The sequence below is a fragment of the Tachysurus vachellii genome, chromosome 17 (genome assembly GCF_030014155.1).
Source record: "Tachysurus vachellii isolate PV-2020 chromosome 17, HZAU_Pvac_v1, whole genome shotgun sequence".
Classification (NCBI taxonomy): domain Eukaryota; kingdom Metazoa; phylum Chordata; class Actinopteri; order Siluriformes; family Bagridae; genus Tachysurus; species Tachysurus vachellii.
In genome coordinates, this window is record NC_083476.1 from 9985391 (window position 1) to 10010291 (window position 24901).

General features: G+C 36.8%; 1 protein-coding gene across 5 annotated transcripts in view; it reads left to right on the forward strand.

The window, feature by feature from the left end:
• The window catches only part of dacha (dachshund a), a 109638-nt gene that overhangs the window by 48240 nt on the left and 36497 nt on the right, over positions 1 to 24901 (forward strand). For all 5 annotated transcript variants that reach the window (XM_060890929.1, XM_060890930.1, XM_060890928.1 and 2 more), the window contains exons 2-3: positions 3242 to 3357; positions 24142 to 24273. In XM_060890929.1, coding sequence (XP_060746912.1) covers positions 3242 to 3357; positions 24142 to 24273 — 248 coding nt within the window. The remainder of the gene's footprint in view (positions 1 to 3241; positions 3358 to 24141; positions 24274 to 24901) is intronic.

Genomic DNA, 24901 nt, shown 5'->3' on the forward strand with positions numbered 1-24901 from the left:
GCCGAACTGTTTTAAATGGGTGCAACATTACAAATGATAAAGGAGTCCAAAAAGGCAACAAACACTTACAATAAACAACACCAGTCATAATCTCTCTCTCTCTCTCTCTCTCTCTCTCTCACACACACACACACAAACACACATGCACACACACCTTAATGAATGGAAATTAAACAAATATTTTGTAGTTGGTTAAAATGTGGTCAGTGATCCTGATGAAACACAGTTTTTTTTGGGGAGGGGGATTGTACATGTATTACACAACTTGTACAATTCAATTCAATTAAGTTCAATTTAATTGTATAGCACTTTTTAAATTTCACATTGTCTCAAAGCAGCTTCACATAAGTATAGAAACAGAATAAAAAGTTTAACATTTAAAATTAAGTTACTATATATTTCTAACATTTATCCGTAATGATGGCAATGGTGGCAAGGAAAAACTCCTTGAGATGTTATGAGGATGAAACTTTGAGAGGAACCAGACTCAGAAGAGAACCCATCCTTATTTGGGTGACACAGGACAGTAAATAATGTCCTTTCTACAACAGTAGAAACAAAGTCTAATAAATTGTTGAAGAGCAATAAGAAAACATACATAATATGATATAAATAATGGAATACACTTTTATCAAGCTTACAATATCAGTTATCAATCACTTCCAAACATATAAAAAAAAAAAATTAAAAGCCAGGTGAGAAAAGCAGACCAAGATCGGTTAGAGTCTTGGGGCTGCCGACCTTCTAAAGGTCTTTCTGGGGTCAATGTCTGGTTTGGGCAAATTTTCACATTTGTGCATTGTGATGGACTGTAGTGCCATTCATGGTATAAACCAGCCTCAGCCAGTGGTCTACAAACACCAATACTCTGATTGTGATAAAGAGATTAATGAGTAATCACACACATTTCTGTGCATCTTTTTCTTCCTAAAATGAATATAGCACATAGACAAAGCTTGCAGTGATTACTTCACCACGAAGGCAAACAGCTTGCATTTTAATGTCAAGATTACGGTCAAGGTCACTCACATATTTTTTTGTTTGGACTATTTATGTTATACATTTTAAGACTGTATAATGTATAAAGAATGTATATACACTCTGTCCAAGTCCAGTAATAAGCAGTTTAAACCATTTTGCCCCTTTGGCTGGTTTGTCTTTGCTGGTGTCTTTGTTAAGTTTGAGAGGTTGTGTACCTACTGTTAGGTTGCAAGATTCTGGGGTGTGGCATTTTTTCTTCTTATTATTATTATTATTTAAAATAAATTAACATTGCTTTGACTTACAGTTGTTGTGTAACTGCGTATGCAATAAGAAGATACACTGTTATAGAGAACTGCAGTAAACTTCTATTCTGTCTTCAGATTCGTATCAGATGTCTCTCTCATACTGTCTCTTATTGTTTCTCTCTCTCTCTCTCTCTCTCTCTCTCTCTCTCTCTCTCTCTCTCTCTCTGTCACCTTGAGGCATATGTTTTTCAAGGTGATCATTATCATCTTTGCACAGTTGTATAGTTGTTCCCTACTACCCAACCCTTCTCTGTGCATCTTAACCTGCTGCTGTCCAACTGTTATTTTAAGGGCTTGAGGAATATGGTGTGTGTATCTGAGTGGCATACAAGAAGAATAATGAACAGTAATGCCTGAACATATCATCCAAATACAACACATTATTATCTGATTGGTCTGACGTTTTTAAACCCATTTCAATATTTATCAGTTATCTTGCACTGTATTGTCAAACAAAAGGCAAGTCATATATGCATCACCCATACTGTGTTACCTCTGATCTTATTATGCTTATATCTAAACCTACATGTATCTCAATAACTTCAGTACGACATGAAAAAACTTAGGGTGCCCTATGTTTATGTGCATAATCATGATATTCAGCATCAGTAAATTGGTCATATCCCTATACTGTTATATCACATCATATCATATACACAAGCTCCTGCACCCTGGTTATCTGAAGAAGACTCAATTCTCTATCAGTTCATGATTTCTTTTTTGTTATAATCATTTCTATAAAACACATTTTGCACAATGTTTTTGCAGCATACACAACTTCTAAATGAATTGAATGTCAGCATGCAAGCAAGCCTTAACATTACACAGACCTAGAATTACAAAGGCCATGTGATGTAAATCATACACCAGAACAAGGCTAGTTAAATTCCTGCCAGTTGTCTACCAGCAAGAGTTTGCTTTAAAAGCAGCAAATTGCCCCAACCAAACCGGGCACTAACATGTATTCTTGGTGATCAGATCACAAGTGATCAGCACTAAGTACAGATGCGAAGTTGTCAGATGTGTCAGTCAAATCATATTCAAAGGTTGTCTTCGGTTTAAATTGCTACCTCATACTTTTTAGTGTGAACACAGATTTGTTTCCCTGCATCCCAGAAAGCAGAAAAAACTGCCTGATTGTCTGACTTTTGGCTCTCGATGGAAAACGTAATTATTGCAAGGCTGATTGTAAATCGATGGCTAAAGACGACGCTATAACAACAGAGATGAATGTAGCTGCTTTTCATTGCATTATTTGTTGTCTCTTCAATCATTCATTTGAAAGTTTTGCTAACAGACCACACAATTGCGTTTGAAACATTCATTACAGGTACATGAGATATGAGGACATTTCTGCATGAAAATAAATGCATAAAACATGATAACTTTTAAAACAGCCTGTCATTTACATGAGATAAGATTTGTAGGACATTTGTGCCTCAAAATAAACACATTGGAAGACTGATGTAATAAAGGTGTTTGACATCCTTTCTTCACTGGAAACAATATATGAAATATGATCAACGGATCCATAATGCCAGGTGTGAATGGTTATGTGTCTCATTTGACCACTAGTGATTCAACCACTCAGGACGCGTTTTAATGCCAGCCGAGTGAGTGACAAAACCAACCATATACTGTTACAACCTGTTGTAAGTGTTAATCCAGTGAAATGCTCTCTACTGTGCTCTGTTGCTTTCAAAAAGACCGGTGGCAGAGTGGGTGCTTCTGATTACTGACTTTCTCCTTTCTTATTTAAATATTAAAATTAGGCAGAAGGCACATTACTAATATATATTGTTATATATTGATGTCATTGATATCCATTCTGCCATCATAATGCCAGTTTTTTCACCAGCAAATGTAAAAACAGTAGTTCTTCCTCCTCTGCAGAAACATTTTGAATTTTTTTATAAGCATATTAAAGATTTTCATTCTCTGTCCCAATTCAGCTCTCGTCCTGGCCGTCCTCCCAAACGTTCTCTGGGGATGTCCATGCAGGATGGTTCCAGGCTTCTCCCACACAGTGTCCATGGCCTTCTGTCTCCAAGCTTGCTCTCCCATACAGGTACAAGCTGCTCTCTGTTTTTACTCATTTCTCTCACTATTCTCTCACTTTGTTCTTGTCCTATCATCTCTCTTACTTTACTCTTCTCAGTGGTCTTCATGCTCTTTCTCTCTTCCAGTGCTTGCTCCTGTTCTGTTCCTCTTTGCTTTCTTAGCCTGATCCCATCCTACTTTCCCTTTTTTCTCACCTAACTCTATTCTCACTCACTCAGCTCTCACCCAGTTATTTTGCCCCATTTACACCAGGCTCTCCTCTCTCACCCTGCTCATGTCCTGATAATGTCGTTCTCCCTGCCAAAGAATCATTGACTGGTCACTCATCTTAATCTACAACAGTGTGAAATCTTTGAGGCTTATGAGGAGGTAAAAATAGCTAATGGTCAATATGCATTTACAGGTTGCATCCTGCTTGATGATATTTCCCTTTTTGTCCTTTTTGATCTGAAGAGCTTGAAAGGGGGGTTGGGGGGTGTGGGTGGTTGTGGTTGAATTTTCTTTCTTTTATCTATGCTGGCTCTTTTCCCTCCCCCTCCTCCTTCCAACGTTCGCAAAATCAGCTCATATTGATTTTTTTCATCCTGTCCTTCACTGGCCACTACTGCATCTCAAACAGGAGGTTAAAATATTGGATTTTTGTGGGCTCCTTTTTTCCCCTCTCATGTACACATTTGCAGTTCTCTCCCTGCCCGTTCCTTTTCTCATTGGTTTATCACTTTCTTTCTAGTTTACTTTTCTCTTTTAGGACAATTATTTCTGTTTGTGCATACATGTGATACTCTGCTTTCCTGAGCGCACACACATATACACCCACCCATCTTGTTCAGCTGTAAAAATGCCTACTTTCCATGGCACACAGTTCACTTCTTTCTCATACCATTCGCTTGTTCTCTTTAGCTCTTCTCTTTGGCTCACTAAATTGCTGACAGTAGCAGCAATTTGGCCCAACAATGGCCAGCACAGGTATCGATTGGTGTGGCACGAGTAGCCAGAGCAGTCAGTTAGCTCGGCCCTGCTGATTGATTTCAGATCACTCCTGTTATTATTTCTGCTGCCCAGGGACTGGGCGTAGCTACTATTTAAAATGTGTGTCCACACTTTTCTTCATCCCCTATGGCCCCATCTCTGGGACACAGGGAGGTTTACAATCATATTGAAAAAAAATGAAATTGACTTTTAGAAGTTTATTAGATGCCGTGGATGTAAATGTATTTATCTTACAATAGATTACATAATTTTCTATATAAAGTCATAAAACTGTAAATAAAACTGTTGAAATCTATATTTATTATTATATAAATCTATATATCTAGAAACATCTACTTATTAAACAGATTAGACAGTCACATTGGAACTGTGACAAGCATGGAATTAATTTATATGGATGACTGATCACTGGAATTTCACATAAAATATTTCTTTACCTAGATTTTTTATCTACATAAATCTAGAAACAGAGCAAGAAATAAAACATTTTGTCTTAATAGAGCTGTGCTTGTTTTGGCATGTGCTATACAGTGCTACATATAGTATGTAGTAAAATCTAGAACATTTACTAACCCCTGGGTACAGTGATTACAGGCAAGATGTAGTCACTCATTTGGATGAAAGCAATGGCTTGGACTTACATGCACAAGATATAGTGAAAGAACTGTTTTCCAGAGAGGTAAAGATTTTTTTTCCTTGTGTGGATATATAGAAAGGGATTGAGCATGGTATGTGAGAAAATTAGATTAAGGTACGAGTAAGAAAATGGGAACTATAGAGAGGGTAAGGGCAAAATGCGTGTTGTAAATTTATCTTGCATTTAGTCTCCCAGATTGCTGTTGACAGAAACACCAAGTGAGCAGGGAAGCAGGCAGTGGAAAAGGTAGATACAGAGGTAGAGAGAAGGTGAAAGATATCCTGTTTTTTTTTTCTTTACCCTCTCATCTTTTGTATAGCATACATAGTCAAGTCTGGCCTGAAGCCAGAGATCTTTCATCACTCTAACCTCTTTTTCCATGGGTTTGTATAGTACAGTTTATATAGTGGACTAAAGCACTTTTGACAGATCAGGAGCTACAGCAAGAACAATAACCTTTAGTTGCTTGGTAGCTTCAGGATAGTTTTTTTTTGCACCACTCTTTGACGTTTACTTTTTCTGTTCCAGCTCCAGTCTTGGAACAACTGCTGTTAATACAAAACTGATGGCCCACAGTGTTGTAAAATGCCAAGATGGCAAAAAAGAAATCTCTTTAGAGCATGGAATCATGGATGTCTCCCTAATCCTCCTTCTCATTTTCTCATACATACATTCACTGTAAATACATACTTGTAGAGAATTAATTAACATACACTTTTCTTTGAGTTAAACACACACAAACACACACACACACACACACACACACACACACACACACACACACACACACCAACATGCATGTGCTCTCTCTCTCTCGCTCTCTCTCTCTCTCTCTCTCTCTCTCTCTCTCTCTCTCTCTCTCTCTCTCTCTCTCTGGGTGGAAACAATTTTAGGCCTGGATGGTGACTTTGATGAATGATGGGTGCCATTGGGGACTGGTCTCTCCATCTGCTCACCCCCCTTTCTCTTATATCCCCCCGCTTTCTGCCATTGTTCTGTTTCAATAATAATTGAAACACAATAACTGACTATTTAATGCTGTGCTGGCACCTAAACCTAACCATAACCATACCCTCAGTAACCAAACTAAAATATTTTGTATTCTTTTTTCTTTGTCATTTAATAGTTCATATATGTCTGGAATTTTTTTTATGAAAAAAGGTTCTCATTAACATCATGTTATTTTTTTGACAATAACCTTTGTTGTACATAAAAGATCTAAACACACACATACACACTATATGTCTAATATCAATATAATGTCTAAGCAAGCATGTGCGTTATTGTGTGTGTGTGTGAGAGAGAAAGAGAGAGAGAGAGAGAGTGATTGTGCATGCATGCGTGTTTGTAAAGAGAGTGTGGGGATAAATAAAACATGGAGATCTGTTTAGTGGCAGAGAGAGAGAGAGAGAGAGAGAGAGAGAGAGAGAGAGAGAGAAATGCAAGGAATTTAGATAGCAGCATGAGGTATTTACATTTATTCAAATGTATGTTTAAATTTCCTGTGAACATCAGTACAACCACAAAAAGAACACATCAAAATTACACCTTGACATTTTACATGTAAACACACTAAAATGAAATGACAGATGTGAACATTTTCATTATTGATAATATAACCAATTAAAAATATAAGTTCATCCTATTTTTAGTGTATGCTGTATTTAGCACCAAAATATTGAATATTTTACTCCATCCCACATCCCTTTTTGAAGGACAGATGCTATCAAGCACTCATGCACACCCCCCCCCCCAACACACACACACACACACACACACACACACACACACACACACACACACACACACACACACACACACACACTACAGACACACAATCCCTAGGTACATAGGTGGGTGGCCTGCAATCCCTATTTAATGAAGGCTATGTTTCATAGGAGGGAGGGGGAGCTGTTTTATTTTTATTATTTTTTATTTGGATCACAGTGTGGACTATGTGTCTTCAAACACTCTCACAGGAGTCATCTGAGCAGATCCATTATTGCAAGGAGAGTCTGTAAAAAAAACATAGAAATAATTACAAGAGCATGTGAATATTGGTGTGTTGAGGGATGTAAAGATAGAGCTAGTATGGCTAAGTGCTTATTTCCATTGCCCTTGTCAAAAAAACAAGCCTGGTTGCATCCCTTTGAATTCCCATTACTTCTCCTACAGTTCCTCCATTGATCTTGGCAGGGCTGGGTGGACAGGAAAGCAGTAGACCATTTTTTCAGTTTTATCTTTTCAAAGAATTTGTCGTCATTAAGCAATATACATGTTAAAAACAGATAAACTGGGCTAAAACTTGAACTCAACTGATGTGTTTTGTAATTTAGTTATTTGGTGGCTGCCTTATTACACAAACTAATATATGATGGTATTTACATAACAGTCTTAGCAATATATATTTACCAGGAACAGTGTCATGGTTGTTCTTATAATAGGTATAATATTTACATTTCACAGTATAAAATACACTATATGTATGTGCAAAATAACTGAGACCTTTGATTTGATTTTTTTTATTTGATTTGCTTTCTAATCTGTATGTATTTATCCAGTAGTTCATATTAATTGCCAGGAATTGTTTTGCTTAAACTTTACAGGCTAATGTTGGTAATGATTCTTTATTTACTGGCAAAATCATGTCCTCTGGGAGGAGTTGTAAAGTAACATAATGGGAATATCAGTGGAATTAAATAATTAAAAATGCAAAATTATTTTTTCAAAATACACATCACATTATCTTACAGGAAGTTATCAGCCAAATATTTTCATGCAGTGACTAGACCATGAGTACAGCAGCAACTTAATTCCATTCTTCTTCAAAGTCAGACTTATCAGATGTCATCTTTGAAGAATTAATAATTATTGAGATGTCCACCTACTCCATCAACTATATGATATTCATCAGTCTGTTTGTCAGCCGTTGGCCTCCTTATCATAGCTGTGCTTGGCAGTGCTAGCACTATAATTAGCCACTTAATTAGTAAAGGGATCTTGAGTGACAGTTTGGAGTCAGTGACTCACACTCCGGATGACTGTGTGTGTGTGTGTGTGTGTGTGTGTGTGTGTGTGTGTGTGTGTGTGTGTGTGTGTGCGTGCGCATGCCTGTTGGACAGAGGTATTATTGCCAGGGGCAGAGCATTTACACTCCCCATAATCTCCACCTCAACTTAGCGCTAAAAACATTCTTCGGCTGTTTTTAGTCAATCCGCATATGGTGGTGATGGTATTAGTTATGCCAGATTATGAACATTAGTCTGTCCCAAAGAAACACACCTCAGCGTGCTACCTCAGGCTCAGATCTACTGTGAGAACTGTAACCTCATTATTTCAATCACCACAGGCAGCCTGGGCTAATAATCCTTGCCACTAGTGTTTTCAGAATAAAAAAAAAAAACAAATTACTGATAAATGTAATAATTAGATGTGTTTGAAGAGATATGACATGGAGGATAAGCTGCAACTGAAAGTGATTTCAAAACCCAGTGTGTAGATGATATCACAACAGTTTTCTAAAAAGACAAAACAATTTCCAACTGATGAATTATATCAAGTTAATAAAGTTTGTAGACTGATTTAACTATATTGGTTAAATATGATATTCCAACCTGGGTCTTTTTTGGGTCTTTTTATTTTAGCCAAAGGGATAAATAACACAGAAAATACCAGCATGATTTCTAACTTACCTTAGTAATAACTGATTGGGTGGGCAGCTTACAGCCAATGGACAATGATCTGTCTGCAGCAGCCCCACACACAAAAAAGCCCTGCCCCCACAGCATAGAATAGTTTTTCACCACTCATGTTATTTTCAGTTCAACACACTTACAGGCTTTAGCTCCGTTTTGTTTTTTGAAAATTTACCTACTTTTCTCAATTTGTGATATGAACAAATGTTCATAATTTGACAAACAATAAATTTTATTATGTTTATTTGACTGTCATTAAAACTTAATGTATTGTTTTTAAGCCTATAATGAAATAGTAGTTCTGCCTGTGTCTCTGTTGCTAGTGCATAAGAGGATAAAGTTAATTCCAGTTTACCCTCTACAAGCACTGCTCCTCCCCAATCCTCAGCAAGTACCACATTTCTCGGCTATTCCAGTCCTAGTTCAGGCGGTTAGCTATTTGAATAACGACCCAGCCCAGCCAATATTAGCTAATTATACCAATGCGTATTTGGTGTTGCTTTTAGTCATGGACACTACTTTATGGGAAATAAATGAGGCTCTCACTCCGTATCAAACACAGCATCATGACACTGCAATCATTGCGGCGGGGTGACTTTTACAGTGCCAACCTCAAATGTGCAGTGTCAAACATTTACCACCACATCACCTGCCCCACCAGAGGCGAGAGGACACTGGACCACTGTTACACTCAGTATAAGGACAGATACATGGCACAATCACCTCCACCATTTGGACCATGGACCATGGACCATCTTCCTCATGCCTACATATCAAACAGCAGGAAGCCCCAGTTTTGAGGGAGGTCACACGCTGGACAGACATATTGGACAGACACTGCTTCTTAGTGTCTCTACCATCTCAGACGCTTAAAGGAATTTAAACTTTCCTCTTAGGTGCTAAAGACTTTCTACACCTGCACTATTAAGAGCATACTGATAGGAGGCATCACAGCCTGATTTGGAAACAGCACTAAACAGTACAGACAAGCTGACCAGTGGTGGTGCGATCAGCTGAGCATACCATCCACACTGAGCTCCCTGACCTGTAGATCTACAGCAAGCTGTGCTATACCAAGGTGAGGAAGAGGGTGAAAGACTTCAGCCATTCCAACAATGAACTCTTTTCTTTGTTGTGTATAGGGAAGCCCACACCTTGAAGGCAAGCACACAGAGATAGAGGAGGATTCATTTATCCACACATACATTTTTTAAATATAAGTTCATTGATTTCATTTTAACAGTTATAATGTGGTTAATTCATTCTAATCAAACATTGTGATGTTCATTTACAACAGGATTTAAATTTAACGTTGTGTTCTTAACTGGTGGTTGCTGGTAATGGTCTCAACAATAATATTAATGTTAACATTAATGATTTGGATTGTGGTTCCCGGTTTGTCCAGTGGCTACATTCTCATCACTTTGGTGTAGGTTTGATTCCCAGGGAGAGAACGAATCCAGCCACTTGGGGGTTGTAGTACTGTAGCTTGGATAAAAATGGGAGGGTTGCATCAGGAACAGCATCTGGTGTAAATCCTGTGCCAAATCAAATATGAGGATCATGTTCTGTGGTAGCGGGAGCAACGGAAGAAGAAAAAAGTTTAGGAATCAGGTTGTTTAATTTAGAAGATGTCTACACTCATAACTGGACCAGAAATACACAAACATTCTCTTACAGCTCTGTTCGTGTCAGTAATAGACACATGTGCCCTCTGTACATCCAGCCTGAAGCATTATTCATTTTGACACTATGTAAATGTTTATTTTGTTGCTTACTCTGCTAGTTAGCTTCATATTGGACATACTGCCACTTTCACCCCATTAATAGAATAACATGGGTAAAAAAGCAAGCTTGTCAATAGTGCATTAGTGAAGTCACACTATTTTTTACACTGTCCTCAAGTGTGCCGTCATCTGGACATTTTTACTCCTCCTACACTCCACATCAAAGGTCAGGATCTGACTCTGTTGATTTGGTATTAAAATGAATAAAGGTGACCTTGTCTAAATTAATAACTCTGTGGTGAAACATGCTTTCAGCATTCAGAAAGGTGACACAAAGGTTAACCTTCAAGTGCAATATAGCATGGAGACAGAAGAGACAGAGAAAGAGAGAGAGAGAGAGAGAGGTTCTCGCCCTTTCTTTGTTCCTTCTCATAAAGCGGGATTACAAAAAAAATTTTTTTTTTGTTAACAGGACAAATGAGCTCCTTTTCTATCCCATCTGTGTCAAAGGTCTGTGTGTTGAGCATTCTGCTCACTACAGTTGTAAAGAGTGGTTATTTGAGTTACTGCAACCTTCTGGCCACACTCTCTTCTGGTCTCATAAACTAAGCATTTCCTCCCACTGCTACTCACTGGCAGATTTTTTTTTTTATCTGTGTAAACTCTAGCGACTGTTGTGCATCAGCAGTTACTGAAATAGTTACTGTATACCTGCCTGATCCTTGTCCAACTACAAGTTAGATAATTGTATGAATGTGAAGGGGGATATTGGTAAATACCTATTAAAGTGGCTGTTGAGTGTATTTCTGGCACAAAGCGAGATATTTTATACCAAAGTCCACTTTAAGATAATAGTTCTACCTCACTTATACAGTAGGGACCTGCACTGCTTTCTTCCAATCGTCTTTGTATTGTTGTGCTGACTGGTTTCCAATTCTGCTTTTCTTCATCTGTTGTCAGATGTATTCTACAGTACTCAGTACTCCCCCGTCTCACTCTCTAGCTATTGGAGTAGATCAGTCAAATTACAGAGTGGCAAAACTAATTCAGTGCCCTGGGGCCGGCAGAGCTGCCACTTCCCATCAGCATCGCCGCCAGTCAGTGCCTGACTGTTTTCATTCGGGTCCTTTTGTTTCATTTATTATGGCTATTGGAGCTAATCCTACCAGTGAAGCCCCGGTCGGCCCACCTGTCACTACTGTTTCTTTTTTATTATTTTGCCATTGCCTGCTTGTCCTCCGTTCTCATCCTCTGCCTTGTCCTAGTACACTTCCCTGCTGTTCATGGTGGTGGTGAGATTTTGCGAGAGAGGTAGTGATTGAGGTATTTGAGGTATCTGATCAGTAACTGTGTTGTGAAAGAGGAAAGAAAATGAGGGAATTATCTTTTCTTCTATCTGAACAGTTGACAGAGATGAGAGTGACATTGAGAACTTCATCAGATACAGAAATTTCAAGGTGCGAAGAGTATCTATTTGAGTTTAGCAGGCTTGTTTTTGCTGTTTTTGCTGTAAAGTCAGCTCTTAGTGTGTCAAGGGAAAGTTGTGTGGTCTGTCTTTAATGACCTTCCTTCCTTCTTGCTTTGGAGCATAAGGGAGAGCCTGCATTAACAAGGCTACTTTACTACCACCAGCTCCAGATATGTGATGTTAGAGGAAAAATCACTTTACAGTACTTGAGGTGCATTATAAAACTAACTTATAGAACATGAATGTTATTTTGCTTTTATACAGCATAGTGGAACTTTTTCTTAATTCTCAGGAAGGAGGCAGAGGAATTCACTCTGGATGGGATGCCAGTTTATCAGAGACACCATGAATGCACACATTTACATCTAGGGCCATTTCAACGTATTGGAATGATAAAGCTAATTGTATTGTTTTTTGCTATACACAGAAGACATTAGGGTTTTAAATCATTATGAATATGAGATGATAGAACTGAGCACGTAGATATCTGAGTCTTCCATTGACTTATTAACATAGTGATTAATATGTTTCACCTGGAAACAAGTTATTTAATCCTAATTGATGCAGTCAATTTGGAAAGATTCTGTGGTCATGTAAAAGATGTTACTCTGTTTCAGAAGGGTCAAAATATTGGACAGCATTAAGCACAGAAAACAACTAAGGAGATTGCTGAAATGAGTAAAATTAGGTTAAGATTAGGTTAGGTTTGGTTAAAAAAACACTAAAAAAAGCTTTTTAATAAAGTAAAAAACACTTTTTTAATCAAAAAAGTTTATGTGGTCTGATGAGTCTAGATTTACCCTGTTCCACAGTGATGGGCGGATCAGGGTAAGAAGTGAGGCAGAGGAAGTGATGCACCCCTTATGCCTATTTGCCTACTGTACAAGCCAGTGAGGGCAGTGTTATGATCTCGGATTGCTTCAATTGTTCAGGTCTAGGTTCAGCAATGATATATGCCCAAGATATTAGGTCAACTGACTACCTGAATATAATGAATGACCAGGTTTTTACATCAATGGATTTTTTCTTACCTAATGGCACGGTCATATTCCAAGTTGATAATTATAAGAGTGGTTCAATGAGCATGAGACATCATTTTTACACATGGATTGGCCACCAAAGGGTCCAGACCTTACCCTACTGAGAATATTTGGGATGGCCTGGAGACTATATACAGTGACTCTCCCATCATCAATACAAGATCTTGGAGGGAAATTAATGCAACTCTGGATGGAAAAAATGTTGTGAAATTGCATAAGCTTATCGTAATTATGCAACAGGAAATATGTGCTGTAATCAAAGCGAAAGGTCATCCAAGGTAATATTACAATGTATAACTTGTAGGCCAGGAAGTGTATCTAGATTTGTTAAAAAGGATCAGCTTGTCTTAAAGAAAATAACATTTAATATTTGGTTGTTTGTCCTTGCTCACAATAACTGCACCAAGCTTCTGTTGAGGATATGGTGAAACTTTGTTTATTTACAATGAGTAGATTGTGAAACAACAGAAAAGTAACGTGCAGTGACAGTCTTTAGTGAGATAACGAAGCAAATATTCAGAGTCATTTTTTTAATGCGATGGAGCGAGGCACAGGCATGGCAGACGTGAATTCTCTGGCTCTTTAGCAGCAGGATAAAACGACCGGAAAGTGTCATCCTTTTAGCTCTCATTGGTGGAATCTGCAATGCGGCGAAAGAAACATGGACATCAGAAGGCTGTAATGCTTACCTTCCTGAAGACAAGAGGATGTCGAGCCCTCATGCCCCCCTTCATGGAGTCTGTTTCTGACAGTTTGGTCAGAAATATGCACACCAGCAGTCTGCTGAGATTGTTTTATAGGATTCTGAGCTCCTCCGGTTTCTCCTCACACAAGGGCACAGATACCAGTTCTGCTGCTGGGTTGTTGCCCTTCTACATACCTTTCTAGCTCTTCTTGTGTAATGACCCGTCTCCCGGTATCTTCTCATGCTCTTGAAACTGTTGTGGGAGACACACCTACTCTACAGGTACTGCTGTACGCTGCAAGTAGTGAAAGGACCCTAACAAGACACAAATCTAGAGACAAAAGTGTCCAGGAGAGAACACCAATGCAGGTGAAATATACTCTACCCTCTACTATATAGAGAAAGGAGTCTGTCAGCCTCTTACATTATTCGTTGTTGCTGGACATTTGTCTAAAGAATATTCTGGTGTAAAGTGGAGTTCATGACTGCAGGTTTTTTATGGTCCTGTGACTGCAAAACAAGTTCCAAATCATCACCCCTCAACCACCATGATTTATATGGTGTTTATGTGCTGATGTTCATGGTACTCTGTATGATGACCAAAGCATTCCACATAAGTTATGATTGGCAGATTCTTTTTAGAGAGAACAAGCTTTTTTGCTAGTCACCTATCCATGAAAGCAAAACGTTCCGATTTTTTATGATTGTACTGCCATGATTAAATAATCCTGTGCATTTCTTTAGTAACCTAAATTATTCTGCTGCTAATTATTCTGTTAATGAATGTTGAAATATAAAGGGTGTATTTTTTCCCACCCGATTTCTGAATATTGGTTTGTTTTCAGAGAAACTGAGTACATATTGGAATATTTGGAAAGTGTAAGTATTTGTAAGTATTTTTCAAAGAACAAAACCCTTTTCAACTTTTCAAGCACAGGTTTTTGATAATAAACATTAAATTATAAATTTTTTAGATTGTCATTTTTAGATTTCAGCCTCATTGAGGGTAATTAGAACCCAGAAACAGAAAGAAGTTAGTTGTAACAAAAAAGATCTGTTCAATTTCAAAGTCTTTGTGTGATAATTATTTTAGTTACTTTTTAATTTTTAATTCTTGAAATGTATTGATTTAATTTATCCGAAACTTTGAAAGAAAACGTTTTCTTTATAAAATATCTTTACATGTGCCATATACATCACTTCATATCTGACCAAATGCACATTGTTGTAGCATCAGTTAATTTAAGATTGTACACCATAATTAATCCTTACATGTAAGCACTCATTAACATGCTTTTTGGCTGTTGCTCTCTATTTGTTGTGTCACACCCTGGAGTAGAAATTTTGTCTACAATTGCCAAAAACAGTTCCAGTAATTAAAGAATATGATGCGAGGCACCTTGAAAAGTGAGAGAGAGAGAGAGAGAGAGAGAGAGAGAGGGGATGAGTGGAGAATGACATGAGAAGTGAGAAATGAGAAAATGTGCAAAGGAGATAGAGTATGTAGGAGAGAGGAAAAGTGCTCTCCATTCACTTTCTGCCCAGTGAGCAGTGCGTTGTTACTCTTTGAACACTTGGCCCATTTATTTTTGCTAAGTTGTGAGATTCTGAGTCAGCCAGAGAGGACTCTAGTGGCTCTTTCCATGAAACATTAAGAGTTCCTGGGGTTAAAGGGATGCCTAGAAATCATTGAGATTGCAATGCTGATTGCTGCTCTGTGTGTGTGAGCGTATGTGTGTGTATGTGTGTGTATGTGTGTGTGCAGGCAAAATGATTATATTGTATGTGTATGGTGTATTTATGCATTGACTTATGTAAACGCACACATACACACACACACACAAACACACACACACACACACACACACACACACACACACAAACACACACACAAACACACACTAAAGTCCTGATGCAAGATTATTAATCGACTGTCTCCTCCACCCACCACCCAGAGCGCCTTTAGGGCCAGTGTTGATGACACATACAAATCAGAACGCCTACAGTACAAACACTAGAATTCAATCCCACCACTTCATCTTCACTCTGCCCACTCCACTCTTTCAGAGATTATCCAGTTGTGTTAAATTAGTAAAAGCTCCCTTAACCTCTTACCCCTATTCTGTAATAAGTGGTTATTGAGGATTACATTGATATTAGTGTGTTCCATACTGACATAGATCTAGCATTTGAGGACTTTATTTTAAATTTATGACAAAATACTACATGAAATTATTCACAAAATAACAATATTAATGTTTGTTAAATCAGCAAGTACTGATTGAATTAATATATAATGAACATATAATGAATTAAATGATATTATCTGTATGTGTATTTGTTTATTGTTTTATTTTCTAGTTATTTTATCTGTATGTTTCACATATTTATTACACGGTTGCTTAGAGTATAATAGTGTTAATTTCGTCAGACGAGACGAGACGAAATATGTTCGTCAACGACCTTTTTTTCATGACTAAGACGAGACGATGACAAGACTGCACCACTGTCCAGAAACGCTGACTAAGACTAAATTAACATGCATTATTGTTGACGAAAAAAGACGAGACGAAAATGTTTTGTATAAAATAAAAACTAAGATAAAATCTCTCTTCATTTTCGTCTACAATTGTCTCTGCTTTTTCATCAGCTGTTACGCCTTTAAAATATTCACAACGAGTTCGCGGCTTTGCTGTTGCTCAAATTACAGGTCCGCGAAGCGGATCCCGCTTATTATATTGCTACCTACCAAATAAATCGATAATTTGACTCAAAATGATGATTTAAGAAGGAGTTTATTGATTTAAAAACAATTGTATTGTTTCCGCTAAAGAAAATAGTGCGGGCCGTCTCTACGGTTAGAATCCTGTGTGTCCATGGCAACGCTCTGTTTTTCATGGCAACGGTGTGTTATAGTTCGCAGGGGTCTGTTATGAAGAAATAAAATAGTGTGTGCGTAGAAAGAATTCGTCCACATGCCGCTCAAAAAAAAAATTAAAATAGATAAAAACTCCTGAGCGCAAGTCCACCCCTGGTCTAGGCTTTTTGTGTTAAATTATATTTCCTGTCGCTGCGCAGGCTCTTTTATTGTACATGACAGCTTATGTCCCGATGACCGGTCTTTGCATTACGATTAAAAGCAGTATCAATAAAGTAAAAAATGTGATGTGCAGTCAAGTTCGAGTGTATGCACTGTTTAAACGAGTGTTCTCAACTTCTCACTGATACTTTTGTGATTCGCGGAGTTTTGACAAGTTTTATAGTTTTGATATTGTTTCTTATTCAAAAGTGGTGACAGAAAAAACTCAACACCCCCAACCTGAAACCTCTTCCCACGCCTCTGTCACAATCACATTATAATCAAAATGAATAATTAGGCTTAAAAACAAATGTATATGTAAGGGAATCAAGTTTAAGAATTACATGTAATATTGCTCCAAATATCATTAATAATGGTGTGTGCAATACCATGTATAACTTGCATTAAGTCGGTTATATATATATATATATATATATATATTTATATATATATATATATATATACATATATATATATATATATGTGTATATATATATATATATATATATATATATATATATATATATATATATATATATATACACATATATATATATATATATATATATATATATATATATATATATATATATATATATATATATATATATATATATATATATATATATATATATATATGTATATATACATATATATATATGTATATATATATATATATATATATATATATATATATATATATATATATATATTTATACACCTACAGTTTTGATTTTAGGCTTTTCATTAAGTTATTTATTTCCACTATAACACTTGTGTTCCTGATATTATTGCATTTAATGAGGCCTCGTTGTATTTATTCTTACAATAGATTCCAGATGTGGTCAAGCTACAATTTTTTGACTAAAACTAGACTAAAATTAAAAGACTTTTAGTCGACTAAAACTTGACTAAGATACCTTGAGTTTTCTTTTGACTAAAACTAGACTAAAATGACGAGACTTTTAGTTGACTAAAACGAAGACTAACAAAAAAGATATGTGAATGACTAAATATGACTAAAACTAACAAGGACATTTGGCACAAGACTAAGACTAAGACTAAATTAAAAATAGGTGACGAAATTAACACTAGAGTATAACATAAAATAATCTTATAGTTCAGTATACAAACATTACTAAACTAGTTCTAATTCTATCACTATCAAAAACAGCTATCAGTTATTTTATCAGATCAACTGATTAAGCAGGTGGAATCAGGTGTGGCGCCTGCTTGATTCGAATGAAAACCTGCACCCACCCCAGAATGTTCTAGATAAGATTCATCCAAAAAATTGTACAGACTTAAGCTTTCAGACACATGGCAGTAAAAAGGAACTATTTCTCATTTTGATGTTTTTTTTTTTAACTTTTTTGTTTTCTTCTTTAATCTTTCAGTGAAAATGTAATCCTTTGCATGATTTTGTGGACGCTATCTTTTGACTCTATCATTTAGTCTGGCTATTTACACCTGTCCTGTCCTCTTTACACCTCTTACCGCTGTGTGTTTGCGCAAATATGTGTGTTTATGTGTGTATATGTGTGTGTGTGTGGGTGAGAGAGAGAAAGAGAGTGAGCGAGCAAGAAAGAAAGAGAGAGAGAGAGAGAGAGAGAGAGAGAGAGAGAGAGAGAGAGAGAGCTCAGGTTTAGTTAATAACAGCCTACCCCATATCAGTATCCAGTTTCATTAAAAGTAATTACGAAGTGCCTCTGCTGTACTGTAGCTTCACCCAGGATCAACTCATCATCTTAGCCCTTCCTTGAAAACCTATTAACTTCACTGTGCTGATGTGAGACCCATCAATGGTTTTGCCCAATGTCACAAGGCATATGCAAAGTGCAGGTAAAAAGCAGTTTACTGAAAACACAGAGAGACAGTTCCAAAATACACGGCAAAAATGAGCTTAGCTGAACATAAATTAGGCAAGGCTAAGGCAAAACATGAAACACAAAACAAGATCTCTACACAAGAAGACTCTGACAATATACAGGCTTGGTAACAGCTGACAAGGTTAGTGAGGATTGAGAGTCTTTTTATACCATGGGCCGTGATTATGAAAAAGTGTGTGTGTGTGTGTGTGTGTGTGTGTGTGTGTGTGTGTGTGTGTGTGTGTGTGTGTGATTATTTGACTCAAGCGTGACAGTAACTGATTTACGTTTGTACGAGTAACGTTTGTTTGTTGTGTTATAATCTAGGTAGTCTACTTGGATTCTTTCTTTGACACACAAATGTTTCATTTGAATTAATGCAGAAATTACTTTTAATTTGTAAAATTTATAAAAAGCTAATCACTCTATGTAAAATAATAATATACTGATAAATTGTTCAAATAAAAATTTGATTGTAGTAGCCATTATAATAAATCTGAAATTTGTTAGAGATTAAAAAAAATACTGGCTAGATTAGACTGATTATTTTGAGTTAATGGTGAACGAAAATAAAAAAGTGCTAAATACACACAGACTCACACATTTCAATTCAAAAGAAAATTCCACAAATTCTGATGTTACCTTGATATGGATTTCAGATATAATGCTCAGATTTGCAGGGTTAAGGCTGTTTAAAGAGTAAAATACTAGGGCTATGTAATACTATGTAAAATTATACCTGTTTATATCTCTGCAGTTATATAACAAGTTTATTTATCTTTTTATTCTGAACTGTACAAACTGTAAAGCTATGTACAAACTAAACACCCCAGATTGTACACTCTATTCTCTCCCTCCTGTGCCAGCTTATTGCACAACCGACAGAGTAACGAGCCAGAAAAAAGTCTTTCCTTTTCATTCAGGCTTTTATTCCTCTACTCCTAGCAAACCCCATTCTTGCTCTCCCTCTTTTCCTATTTGTCAGCACTGAAACTGTGAGTGTTCAATTTCACCCGCTGGCTGGCCGTCTTTGTTGGATGTTCATCTCATCCCATTTTCATTCAGAAATTCCAGAGTAAAGTAAATACAGCATTACTCACTTTTCTCTTTTTCTTCTTCTTTTTGTTCTTTCCACTGTCTCAATTTACATCCAAAAGTGAATTTGACTGGTAATATTTACTCTTTAAAGAATACAAATGAATAGTGGCTGTTCCCACCTCTTTTTCACTGTCTATCAGGTATAAATTTGATACTTCTCTCTTCCATGAGACAAAGTGAAACGGAGCACTTACACCCTCACTCTCCATCCCCAAAGAAAGAGAGAAATCCAAAATTCAACAATGCGTTCAGTGGGTGAGAGACAGAGTACTCAAGTAACCATCTTTCTGATCTGTCCAAGCTTGTTCTCACAACCTATTATTTCCTTCTGCTTGTCTTACTCTTCATCACTGTTTTGTTATCTGCCTCCTTTCCTTTTGGTATATACTGTCATATACAATTGCAAAGCCAGTGTGTTTATTTGAGTGTCAGTGAGGGCTACAAGTGAACAATCTACCAGCTGATTGAACACTGCATCAGGAAATACTAGCTATAAATATTTGATGAGGGATGGGGAAGTCCACAGACACAGAACATCTAGACTGTAGGATCAGGGAGCACTGGAGCACTGGAGAAGATCAAAGAGGTCCTCTCAAGGTTTCTTCCTCATATCATCTCAGTGAGTTTTTCCTTGCCACCATCAGATCCGGCTTGCTCATTTAAAAATTTTGCCATTTATTTATTTATTTATTTTTATTCTTATTTTTATTTCTTAATCTTTTTCTGTTACCATACTTCTGTAAAGCTGCTTTGAGACAATGTAAATTGTTAAAAGCAATATACAAATAAATTGAATTGTAAAAATTGAATCAATGCAATACTGCTATTGCTAATGCACTTTATCTATAAATTAGATAAAAGTATAAAAAGTTTGAAAAGATTCTGAGATTTTATTTTGTATTGTGCACTAAATGACATAATGATTTCTCATGGGTTCTTATTAAAGAAGAATAAATCCTTTATTGTCTCAAACACATTATGTTCCAGTGTTTATGTTGCATATTTTAGCTTGTTATGAAGATGGGGCCTGAACAATATGGCACACCTGGAGCAGAGAGGCTTAAAGGCCTTGCTAAGGGGCACAACAGCTTGGCATTGCTGGAGCCTTTGAACCGTTGAAATAAAAAATACCTAATATGGAAGTTTTCAACATTTTTACATTTTCATATCTTTTCCTATTGTGCACTAACCATGAAGTTCATTCATTTCTTTTTGAATTGTAACACCAAAGATGAGTAATGCTGAGAATAATCTGGGGTTAGTGAGTAGAAATCAGTTTTAATTTAAATCAGTGAACAATCTACACTCCATAAAAGGTCTATAGGCATCTTAGGCTGATCTTAAATGGTAAAGTTCAGGTGTTTATCTCCAAAAGTTTATAAAGAAGCTGTTTTTTTTTTCTTCAAAACATTACCTGTTAAGAAATTTACAGTGTAATCTACTTTGGTAAATTATTCCTACAGATACATGAGTATTTTTACTTGCAGAAAACTGAACAGGCTTTGTTACATTAGAAAAGTTATTTGTTATTCTTGATATCTATGTATTTATTTAATTATTTAGAAATAAATTTTGGTTATATTTCATTTCTCATTACCTCCTCCTTTTTTAGGTGTCATAGGTGTACCAAAGGGCACAGAACTACACCACCCATCAGCCCCAGCATGTTACATACGTCACTAACCTGTGTCTCATTTTGCCTTCTTAGCACCACTATCAAAGTTCTTTTTTTTCTGTGCATTATTATTGTCTATAGTCTGTAGGTCTCTTGCCTTGTGTCTACAGTTCGTGATAATAGTTCTTCTTTTATGGTTTTGTTTATTTTTACTTTACACAATAAATGATCTGCCTCCTCTACTCATTCTGTGATATTAGGACTGAAACAAGAATGTGGCATATCTGAAGCAGGCAGGTGGTGCATACCTTGGTCACTTCTGACCCCAAGAAGCAGCAATTTCATTAATGCTGCAAAAGGCACAGAAAAAGCCTTCTTACAACCTGCCAAAAACAGTGACCCTTTGAATGCTGAAATTAAGCTACAGATGTAACTTTCATTTAGAGATCAAAAGAAGCTCCTTTAGACCTTTTTACCTCTAGAACCCACCTCTTGTACCACTCTTTAATTAAATGGGACATTGTTGACTAGGTTTTAGAGAAAAGGGGGGCTGATTCAGCAACGTCACACAAAAGGAATCCAAACTAGTTCAGGCCTGACCTCTGTGATACACACACTATCCACACACAGACCCCAGATTAAAGCCCTTCTTCATATCTGCACAAAGTTTGTTATTATTAAGTTTTGCTTAGATGAACCTGCCTTATTCCAAAAACAGGATGGATGGATCCTCCTAGCCACTTAGCATGACCTAGTGTCGTCAATTCATCTGTTCACTGCCACAGATCTCTAGTCTTCAAAAGCAGGAGTTTTAAAGGTGTGAGTCTCCAGTTGTTGGTCTGAAGAGCCATGTGAAAGGCAAACAATAAGCAATCTGTTTGTCCAACCTCTACAAAAACGGCTCTCCCCTTTCATGCGCCTGCTCCCATTTCTATGGGTCGCGACTTCCCTCGAACATCAATTACCGTTGCACACGCTGTTTGATCTCCAAGCTTTCTCCTCCAGAGGCATCGGATAATGTGCCTATTGTGTTTTTTACCTCCTTCCTTTTTTCCTTGCTTCTGGCATTTATATGCAATCTGTGCCCCAGCGGTCACTAGCCTTACTTGCAGGTTTTTATTACAAATGAATGACTTAGCTTGTCTAAAGGATAAATGACATTCCTGATGTTTATAGCATTTCTGAGAAGTAGCCCCACAACTTTGTGGCTCTTTCAGTTTGTTCTACAACTACTGTATCACTCTCTCATTAATGGTCATTTGGTGAAATCTTGTCTTGTGGCTCTTGTATTGCCATCAGCATAAGAGTATCAGTATTATAGAGGATTGTGCTTCACTTAAGAGTTACTCTGGACAGATGTTTCATCCAAATAAAATAACAAAAGCATAACAGAACAATTGATTGCTTGGGAAAAGGGCTAAACCTTAATAGTTAGTTTTTTGGGCAGGTATAAAGATTTTAATGAGTCTGAACTTTCTGTTTGATTGTATTTTCAAAGAAGTTCAGAGACAGAAATTGAGTTCAAATTTCAGTCCTTACTTATTATAGCCAGCATTTGTTTGTGTGTGCTATCTGTTTTGGAGATGGTGGCTAACTGCAGTATTACAGTTTAAAAGAAAACTCATTAAATAAGAAAACTGTGCTGATTAAACATGGAAACTAACCAATTTCTGCATTTCCTGTTTTTAGCCGGATCATCCGAGAAGCATAAGACCAGTGTGTTTTTTGTCTATATACACGTGAATATCATGTGTCTGCACCCACCTTCATTTTAAAGTAGGAATTATTTTCTTAGAAGTATTTGGCTTTAGATCTGGTGTTAAATACTGAAGCTGGTACAATTTCTCTGTGGTAATTTCACACCATGTGTTGTAGAAGAGCATTGAGCATTGCTTTTTATGCTCACTTTGCAGAAAAGACCAAAAAATGAATAAAAGTGTGCCAACCAAGCTTAACTCCCCAAAAATCCCCCAGTTTCTTTCTCTGTACTATGCCATATATTCCTGAGGCGATACTGTTAATGAAGTAGATCAAGGTGACATCCATTCTGAACCTGGGGACAAAAAAATGGATGAAGGACATGAGCCTTTACTTTCTTTTTCCACTAGAATGGGTTATAAAGAAGTTAGTAGCATAATGTTCAGGAAAGACCCTGCAACGTCACTTAATGAATCACTTAATGCAACCCCTCCGTTGTTTAATTGAATTAATTAGGGGCCTAATTGAGCTGAGTGATGATGGCTTCTGGGGTTGTAGAGTCCTTGATGAGCTGAAGGTAGGGCTCAGGAAGTATGCGAGAAAAGGGATGTCCTCCTGGGACGTATACACACACTCATAGGCAGGAGTTCAGTGAACATGGAGTCAGAGAAAGTAGGTTTTTAATCAAATCAGACATAACCAATGGTTATGCTTTAAAAAAAAGATCTTAGAAATCAGGTATGTCCTATAAGTAAATAGCAAATTGTCTTACTAAAAATAAGGACTAATAATAATAAAATAGATTCTAAATAAAAAACTGGTGATTCTAAACACACTGGTCTGTGTCAGTGTCCATCATATAATCCAATTTTCCTATCTAAAAATGTTATGGCATCTCTCAAAGTTTAACTTGTACAGATTTATAATTACATTTTGAAATACATTTGACTGAACTGAAATGACAAAAATACACTTGACTGACTTCCATTATGTGTTTTTTTTTTGTTTTTTTTTTTTTTTAACAAAAAATGTTTTTCCCTTTTTCCTCAGATCACATATTCAAAAGAACTTGTAAATGAAAAAAAAAATCTAGTTCAGTGTTGTGGTGCCTACAATATATACCAAAGAAGTGTGAGATAATGGATGTGTTTGTGTGTGAAATGCAGATAGCTGACATGTTAATGTTTCCAGGTCTTACAGCAGCGGCTATGGCAGAGGCAATGAAGCTGCAGAAGATGAACCTGATGGCCATGAACAGCCTCCATGGAGCAAGCAGTCAGAATGGCACAGAGTCTGAAAATGAAGAGCTTAACTCAAATGCAGGTCAGAGCCCTAAACGCACACACATTTGTGGTATATTTTTCTGAGGATCTTTAATTTTGATGTGACCTCAGCGATAGTTAATCCCTCACCTTGAACTTATCTTATAAATTCCTTTTCATATAAATTCATATTTCACAATTTCATATAAATGTTACTGTATTTTTTTTCCATGGATGCTTGCTAGCAGAAAAATTAGGAAAATTATCTAAACGATAATGAGTACTGAAGTAACTGAATACTTTTGTTGTGATTATTTTATACCATCCATACAAATATATCCTTTATATAATAATGCGTGCACAGAAACACACACAAACACACACACACTCTCACAATGACACTATAATCACTATTTTGTGAGCCAGATGAATCAATCAGTAGAACTGAATCAGTTTATCAGTTTCATCCTACAATCCATCACAATTCATCTAAGACAAATGTTCCCTCTTTCTACCAGTCAATCACAATTACATCAGCTGCATTAAGGGTCAAAATGGAATGAACAGGCCACTGGTGTGTGGAGACAGATTAGAGTTTAGTGTGAATCAGGAGAGATGCTGCACATAAAAGTCTACAAAACACGCACGCACACACACACATGCACACACACACACACACACACACACAC